The sequence below is a fragment of the Eucalyptus grandis genome, chromosome 1 (assembly GCF_016545825.1).
Source record: "Eucalyptus grandis isolate ANBG69807.140 chromosome 1, ASM1654582v1, whole genome shotgun sequence".
Classification (NCBI taxonomy): Eukaryota; Viridiplantae; Streptophyta; class Magnoliopsida; order Myrtales; family Myrtaceae; genus Eucalyptus; species Eucalyptus grandis.
In genome coordinates, this window is record NC_052612.1 from 22,313,915 (window position 1) to 22,322,823 (window position 8,909).

General features: G+C 40.9%; 1 protein-coding gene across 5 annotated transcripts; it reads right to left on the minus strand.

Moving 5' to 3' along the window:
* Nucleotides 1-1,038: 1,038 nt before the first annotated feature.
* On the minus strand, nucleotides 1,039-5,929 carry LOC104433090. Of its 5 annotated transcripts, none has more exons than XM_010045733.3 (3): nucleotides 5,694-5,929; nucleotides 1,853-4,354; nucleotides 1,039-1,767 (listed from the first exon to the last, which is right to left on the minus strand). In XM_010045733.3, the coding sequence occupies exons 2-3, from the start codon at nucleotides 4,322-4,324 to the stop codon at nucleotides 1,480-1,482; spliced, it is 2,760 nt and encodes a 919-aa protein (XP_010044035.2). In that variant the 5' UTR covers nucleotides 4,325-4,354; nucleotides 5,694-5,929; the 3' UTR covers nucleotides 1,039-1,479. The 5 variants fall into 5 exon arrangements, with proteins under 5 accessions (XP_010044035.2, XP_039171024.1, XP_010044034.2 ...); XM_039315090.1 differs by lacking the exon at nucleotides 5,694-5,929 and adding an exon at nucleotides 5,402-5,683; XM_010045732.3 differs by lacking the exon at nucleotides 5,694-5,929 and adding an exon at nucleotides 5,360-5,683.
* Between the last annotated feature and the right edge of the window lie 2,980 nt (nucleotides 5,930-8,909).

Below are 8,909 nucleotides of genomic sequence, written 5' to 3' on the forward strand. Positions count from 1 at the left end.
TGTCTCATCTTCATTTTATTTATAAAAAGGAAAATCAAATATGAGATATAGTGATTTGGCGTCTCTAAAATAAGAAAATACAATTCCCTACATACGATGCAATTTTTCTTTCCAGCACAAATAATCTGAAGTTTGAAAAAATTGACTGAGGCTCTACATCATGTCTTGTCTGATCAATGGGATGAATTTCATAGAGGAGATATTGCTTCTTGTCATCGAAAAACACAAAATAAGAGAAACTAGTATACATAAGTGTGCTAGTTTTCATTGTTCCGAAGCGGGCAATATCACCAAATTTTCGGGAAAAGCACCTACCTAACTCGTTCTAACGACAAAGTATTATGGTCTGCCGTCACATAAAACATCAGATAACGTAGTTTACTTTGCAAGGAGATTGAAAGACTGCAAATTTGCCTGCATATTGAAGCTCTTCTTATAGGTTGGCCATCTCTTACTGGCTCTTCGGCATGCTCCTGGTTTCCAGTTCTGTTTGGGTTTTGTTGAATCTGCAACAATGGTAGAAGCATCTGTCGCCTTGAGAATGTCAATGTTTTCGTCCTCGTTACCGCTGCAATGAGTAGGACTTAGGATACGCCTTTTGTGTATGAGGAAACAAGCTAGTAGTTTTCTGCACAGATCAAGCGGAGGCTTGTCCTAGACTGTTTATCGCAGACTGGAAAAGCCAAAAATTAGAACTATGGCAGGAAACTATTTAGCCCTCCAAAAGCGAGAATATTCTTGGTACATCAATATCCAAAGTTAATTCCTCTTGCACATGGGAATAGCCTGTGCAACATCAATCACTTAGCCAATTTTTGGCCAGAAAAATGTTCTCGACCATAAAACTTGGATGTGAACCTATCGTATTAACTGCTATCAAGAGTATATCCAGCTCAGACAAAACAATATCCAGCTCAGACAAGACAAGTTTCCCATGATTCTAATTCAATCTAGCAACCTCGTGGTTAACATGCCAAATGAAGAAGCATAAAACCCCCAGAGAAAGCAAATTTGAAAGATGACAGAAGGCAAAAAGCATAAGATTAGACTTAACTTTCATGGTTGCCTCCTACCTTTAATCGTGTGCAATCATAAAATTGTGACGATAGTTTTAATATTGTATTGTAACTATCGTTCATCCACATCTTCAAACTTGAGGGTAATAAGATGCCGACATCTCAGTACAAGGAAAACATAGTTTGCATACTGTTAATTTCCCCTGGTTTGCCCCAGTGAAAGAGATTGGACCGAACTTTTCAGGTTTTTCATAATGCAAACATCATTTTCTATGTTCTGGTACTGCAGCTAGTCAATACAAGACCCATAACGACCTGAGTCATCTGCCGTGGAACTAACCCCTTTGAAGGGCATGCAGTTCATTGCAATATCCAGGTTCTACCAGGACTTTGCCGCCAATCCTCTTGGTAATCAAGGATTTTAACCATCTGCCTGCAAAATCAAAGCACCCTTGCCCCTGAATTAAACTCTATCGAGTGGTGAGAAAGGAGGATATTTTGGGGGAACTTCAAAATGCGGCGTCATGTTTGGCAGATTCACATCATTTCCGTTTACTGAATGTCCCCGTGAAGTTCTAGATTTGGAAAGTTGATGCCGATCAGAGGGCTCGGAAGACATCTGGCAGCTTATTACAGCTATGCAAGTGGCAAATGCTTGTAATGACGAGATTGACCGATTGAATTTGACCAGGTAGATTCCTGTTCTATATAGTTTCAAGCTGAAAATGGCATTCTCTTGTTGAGCTTCTCCCTGTAAACAAGAAAATAATAGGTAAAAACCAGAAGCATTAAGTGCACAATGCAATTACCTGAAAAGATGAAGTATACATACACACCTGAACAAAAAGTTCAAGGTGATCTGACATCGAGCAAACACTTGATGTTTCATAGAAGTCCTTTAGGGGAGAAAGAATGCGCAATTTGCAACCGACATCCCAACCTCCACAATCACATGATCCACCAGATCTCCATCTATCGATCAACGATGAAGGTTCTCCGTTACTCGGCATACTATGATCTCCCCCTGGAAGTATAACCATTAGATGATTTTTATCTTCATTTGAAAGTTTGGATCCTTGCAAATCCCCTCTTAAAAATTTATGATTAGTAGCCTGTGCTTCGCAGTTGCTAGGCATGTCCATAGAAATCTTGAAGATGATGGCGGCAAGTTCCCTGTTCATTGGTGGATACAGTAATTCTTTGTCAGCTTGACTCAATCCGGGTCCTGATAAAACATATTCTCTCTCAACAGTCGGCTCATTGCCGTTGTCTGAACAAGCATCACGAAATGTCAACTGACCAACTACATTGTGCACAGGGCCGCCACTTCTCGTCTTACTTCCTTGTCCAATCCAGCCATTGCTCTTCTTTATCATTTCGTCCACAGAATAGATTGTGTATTTTCTCGCACAATTGCTCTTTCCAGATAGTGTCGCATCTTTGGTGGCAGCAGCAACAATGTGGCCATTCTTGCCAACCACAAATTTGAATAAGGGGAGTCCGTCAGCAATACTAACTTGGAGAAGAGCTTCAAGTGTTGATACCTCATGGTTACCGATTTGAAGTGATTCAGTGGAATATTCGTGGCTCGAGCTCAGGGAAGCTACGCTCTGTTCTGGTTGCCGAATGCTTTCAGAGCGATGGTATGAAATTGATGACTTGGACCTCAGAAGTGGGTCTAGTAATCTTCTAATGCCAGACCTAACCTTGCTAGCAACGTCGGGCTTCTCTTTAGTGAGACTGCCACCGCAAGGAAAATCCTCTGGAGCCATCGGACCAGATCTATCAGTCACAGATGCTGAGCTACAGAGAGGAGCAGAAGCACTTTCTCTGAAACTGAAACTTCTGCTTATCCTACCTAAACTGAAGCTGAACCGGTGGCTGGGTGATGGATGCCTACTTTTCTTGCCTGCGGAGTTAACAGCTTCTTGAGTCAGACTTCCCATACCCTCCCTTCTGCTTGAATTTCTAGTCTTGTCACTATCATTTGGCTTTCTCATATTATAAATTTTACTGCTAGACAGGTCATACCCTGACCTGCTGCCGCCAGAGAAAGTTGAAGATTCGTCAAATTCGAGCTCTGAACAACTCCTAGCAGTCTCTCTCTGGGAATCAACTTTCAACGACATTGGACATGAGTGTGGTAATTCTGAGCATGGTTCTCTTGAGCGAAGCTCCTCGGAAAATAACACATCTGAGAAATAATTCTGAGTTGCACCCGTCAAACTGTGATCAAACAATTTTCTGGTGTCACTTTTCTGGGATGCATCCATTGAGCTATTATGTGGACGTTTACTGGTAGAAATTTGAGCTAAGGTTGCTTTATTCCACGAAGATCGTCTGTTGGATGTTTCTCTATTTAATGACTTTTCAACTTTTTTCTCGCTCTCGTCATTCTCAGCAGTAATCATCTCCTTTAAACTGATTGGTCCGGCATCGATACTCAGCTTTGATGATGAAGTTCCAGCCACGGACATGCATTTCTGTTCTCTATTATTTCCTCCGGTGCCTGATTCAGCCATTTTCCCCACTCTAATATTTCCTTCGCCACTAAAAACTCTCCTCTTACTCTTACCACGCAAGTCCAATGAACCACCTAACTCCGACACAATCATCTGATTCAATGAGTTTCTGTTGTCCTTCTGGAATGCAATGTCTGTGCACTCTTTTCTCGAAGATCTGTAAGTTCTATTTACCTTTTCATGCCCATCCAACATACTCTTAGAAGCACTTTCAACATCTTGAGAGAGCACAACTTTGCAAGCACTTGGCTTGACACGTCGAGAAATCCCATCTATCTTGCAATAACTAGAGCTAGGACAAAGAGATGCCCACTGCTCACTTTGATGATTACAAGTTCTGGTATTACAGTTGCGAGTGAAATTCTGTAGACGACTCCAGTCCAGAACTCCAAAGTTCAGAGCTTTCCCCTGGAGGTTTCCTCTGGTTTCAACACGCTGGAGATAATCGGGCAAATTGGTCATGTGCTTGACAAGCTCATCTTCTTTAACGATCTCCCCGCTAGCACGCTGTCTCTGTTGATCTGTAGAGGATTTCAGCTGAACAGCATGGGCATTCGCATACTTCTCCCCTGGGTAACCCTGCTTTAAGGTTGGTTGACCCTGACAACTTTGTACCATTGATCCGTCAGGATAACCAATCCGATCGGACCATCGTGGTTTCCTGACACTCTCGTTCACTTTCTTGGAGTTCTGGTGTGGCTTTAGACTCTTTCTGACCAATGAGTTGGATTTCCTATCCCTGTGAGGAGGGAAGACTTCATGCTTTGATGGGACATCAGACGCCATGGCTTCAGCTGCTTTCACCACCCATTGTCACTGCAAAAAAACGGTTCAGATCATTCTTCATCAGCATCATTGTTATAAGTAGTCTGAATCTCCTCAACACTATGCTAAGAATTGAAAACAAAATAATATTAGCATTTCATCTGAAAATTTTGGATGAAACAATGAAATGGTTATACATATAGTGCAGGTCTTTGTCAATTGCCACTGCAAGCTTGAAGTGGAATGACCACAAACATTGTCAATTTGGCATGAAAACTCACAAAACTCCAATAAGGAGAAGGAACATGGTTTCGGCGCAAAAGCAGATTCAGGATTACCAGTTAAGATGTTAGTTGCAAGCAACGAAAACATAGAAGGAAAAGCAAAATCAAGGTTCTTTGTCTTCACCAGCAGTTCCCCAAATGTCCCATAGCAAAATGGTAGCAGGCAACACTTTTATCAATCTATCAGCTTATGCAAACTGCAAAGAAATCATTCCTTCTGGTTAGGACAGCTCGAGCAGAACCATCTTCACTGTACATGGACAAGTAGAAGTTACACGGTTAATGGAATGGAGCATGGAGTTCCACCCAATAAGCCCTGCTTCTGAGTTCTGTGTGCTGCAATTTTTAACCTCAAGGCTCCAACTTTCAGTTGTGGAAAACACCGATGAACGAAACAATGCAGTGCCGATGATTATACAATGCTTTCCTCTAAACACGCTTACTCCGAAGCAACTTCACTTTAAATTTTGAGGTGCCAAAAAAAGATTTCCTGCAGATTTTCACTGTTCACCTTCCTCCCTCTACTGCTCAGATCTAAGGTCATCCTAGACACTGAAAATGACACAAACCGATCACAAGTTCTTGCCAAAAACACCAACGAACCAGTTCTTAGCCACACGGTGGGGAAGATAATAAGATAACACAAGAAGTGCTGTGCTTTGCTTTGCTTTCTATCCAAGAGAGTAAATGCCAAAGCTATTAATGGGGGACTAAGCCACTATACCAAGAAAGCAGAGAATCAAGACTAAGGGAAACAGACAAATGGGGTTACCAAGAAAAGCTTTAGAGCTCGCTTGGAGTTGAGAGAACGTACGGGTACGAGGAAAACCCAGAGAATGCGCGGCCCCTCCAATCCCGATGAAGATGAACTGAAGATGATCACAGTAATAATAAACCCGGTAAAAAGAAGAAACGGAGAGGGCGGAGCATAGGACTCAAAACGGAGCGTTTCCTATCGGGCGCGAGATTCTTATAATAACGCCAAAGGAGACGATCGCTATCATCGATCTTTTCCACCGATCAGAACAAAAAAAGAGAGCGGCAGACCAAGCAAGAAGCTACGTAGATTATAAGCAAAGAAAGGAATTCACAGCAATCCACATTACCCAAAAACGAGGGCAGTCGAGAATGATCACCCCATTTAAGTATATCAAAAAATCATTTGTGGGAAGCAAAAGCAGAGACATCAGTGGCAAAGAAGATGGATCTTGGCTCTCCTCCTTTTTGACTCTCTGCATCAACTCCAGTCAGCACTGCCAAGAAAAGAAACCAGCAAAGACAAATTCAGCAGCTAGAGAGAGGGAAGGAGTGCGCCTTTCGGGGACGTGGGTCCGATCATGGAGACTTCTGTCCTCCGGCGAATCCCGATGCTTGGCTGTGGTGGCGGGGCCGACCTAAAGCTCCCTAATGATTTTCTCTCTCCTTAGCCATGAGAAAGCAATACAGGAATCTGGCATGCATACTTAAATTCAACTTGCAGGACAAACCTGGTGGGCCTGCGTTGGATCGACATGCCATCCTTTATTTTCTATTGCACATTTGACATGTCTTGGACCAGAATTTCCGGCCTTGCTATAATACAGATTCTCAAATATGCAATGAGGATGATAAAGTTTGGCGCGCGTGTGTATTTGTTGCCTGGGATCCACCACGACATTTGATCTAGTGATAAGTGGGTCATCTCTTTGAACTGATTGTGTTACATTTGCCAACCGCAGACCTTCGAGTCACTAGTGCTGCAGAGTAGTTATGACTCCATTTGAATAGTTCACGGTGGACGTGTGATTCTTATGGCGACGCCCACAAAGAGTTGTCAGCACGACTTGCCCACCTCTACTCTTTTACTTAAGCAAAAAATGTTGTTTGGAAAAAAAAAAATTTGAGGGAAATTACAAGAGTATCTATATATTGTTGTCTACCTCTAATTTTGATATTGCGTATATGACAAATCTTGGCATAAATTAGTACGACATATATGCATAGGATGTATGGAGCCAATGGATTGCTGATTCCGTGTGTGGGCACACGACTGTCATGTCCATATTGAAAGTGGCAGGGCCTACGTGCCGTGCTTGGATCGACAATGTACAGGTTTTCGTGAACTGTTTGTGATGTTTAATAATTTAAAGCTGAAGCTTCTGTTTGGAGGGATGGTCCTCGCGCTTAAGCTTTACACGTCAACACTTCCACTGAAACATGAGTAGTAGAAGTCTAGGCCTATTCTCGAGGTTCATTATTGCCGGAACTCAGGTTTGGATCTCTTACAAGGTATCGGGGCTAGGCTGTTATGGAGGAACAATATGTCTGTTTGACGGTGGAGTTATAAGGTGTGATAGATTTACTGTTGCATCAGGGTATGGTTTATACCCCCTTATCGACAAGAAAACACGGAGGTCTTACTTTTCGGTGAGCCAAGTAGTACCGAACACTCGATATGCGACACGATAAAACACGACACGTCGACACATTGTTAAAGAATAAAGAATTTCAAATACGTTAGGATACATTGAAAATTAAATGTATATTTTTATATACATGTGATTATTATAATCAAATTAATTTGATTTAATTCAGCGCAAAAAATAAATAATAGAAAAAGAGCCTAGAATGAATTTATATTAAAAATATTAATCCATCATTTGCCAATATTATTTATTATTTTAATTTGATAAATTCAACTCCACTCCGGTAATCCATAAAACTTAGGAAAAAAAAAGCATTTCACATTCTGAACTCACATATTAGAGCGTGTTGGAAAAAAAAAGAAAAAAATAAACTTGGGAGTGAATTGTGTATCATAGGAAATGAGAGTTAGAAGAGAAGAAAATACTAGAGTTTTCTTCTTTCTCCATTTATTATTTTGACTATTCTTTATTTTCTTATATATTTACATTTTGACTTCTTATTTATTGAAAATTTTTAAAATTAATCTCATGCATGTTATAATCACATGTCGAATTCCAAACTCGCATGTTGGAATTCCGAACTCGAGTGTTAGAGAGTGTTGAGAGAGTTGATTATGTGTCAAATTTTCTGACATGTAGTGACCGAGTGAGAGTATCAAAAAGTGTCGGACACGTGTTGGAAAGTCAAATACGATATAAAGACTCTTAGAAAGTATCAGTACTTTCTAGCCAATAAGTGGGCGAGGGTCAGAGGTCACCTTGGCAAGATCACGAGAGCAATGCTCTCGAGCCACTAAAGGACTTTCATAATTTAAGCTATATTTTGTTAGTAGTTTGGACTTGGGCTTTTAAATAATTACTAGGTGTATTTAATCTATTTCTCTTGTAATTTGGAAATGTAATAAAGATGTGCAATGTACTAATTATAGTGGAATAATCTAGTGGATCTCCATCTTCTTTTTCTCACTTTTATTCTCTATTTCCTTGTTGTGACATTCTTTAGTTAACTCTCTTAAGTATTGTCCACTTTGTTTCATTCTATACCGAGCCTTACAATTTTGTCTTTTGGCGTTTAGGCATGCAATTTCATAGGAGGTAACCCTTCCTAATAGTGCTCTAGTTTGGAAGTAAGCTGAGAGAAAGTTTTGAAATTCCAAAGCAAAGCTTGTTGTTATATCAAAAGATGCACCCGTAAATTAATTTCCATTTTCACACACACATGCACACGTGCACACATTCTAGAATTGCTCTCCCCTTATTCAATGCATAGTTCGATTTATTCATATTCCCTTCATCATCCTAAAAGACTGCAGAGAGTTGCTTCAGAGAGTTGCTTCTTGTGCAGACCCTCTAGGTTTAGCAATCACTCTCTACCCTCGGTAGACTGGGTCGTTTCATTTGTGCGCCGAATCCTAACATGCTGTAATTAGGGTTTGATCTTCAGGCTTTATAAGAATTGGCTTTGGCTTGTCTTAAAGCACATGGGACGACCTCCTTTGGCTCCACAAAAGAATCTGTAAATTCACAAATTTCCAATGCTGCACTTGTCTTCGTCTGACACCCCGTTCCTGGAAATAATTTGGTCATGAATTTCCTTGTCAAACGTTGTACCAGACATTAATGTGACAGCCGACCTACCCGTGGTAGGGGCCAAAACTATAACAGGCCCAGAGTTTAGAGTAAGCCGAGAGAAAGGAATGTCCTAAGGTTTGTCGACCACACAAAGCATTTATCTCTTTTGGCTGAGTCGTACAGATGAATAATGACAGAGAATGCGTATAATAGGCAGAAATTGAATGACACTATGGTCCCTAATCAAAAGGATTGGTGAAGATATATTCGTTCCCATATGTTCATCAGCTGTGGAATTGATAGGGCAAAGAAATGGATATGGAAACTAAACTCCCCCCAAGAACA

Bases quoted from the DNA above. Each gene is read 5' to 3' on its own strand.
- LOC104433090 (XM_010045733.3), bottom strand. From the start codon at position 4,324: ATGGCGTCTGATGTCCCATCAAAGCATGAAGTCTTCCCTCCTCACAGG. The intron at 1,768-1,852 runs GTGTGTATGTAT...TCTTGTTTACAG, and splicing joins ACCTTGAACTTTTTGTTCAG to GGAGAAGCTCAACAAGAGAA.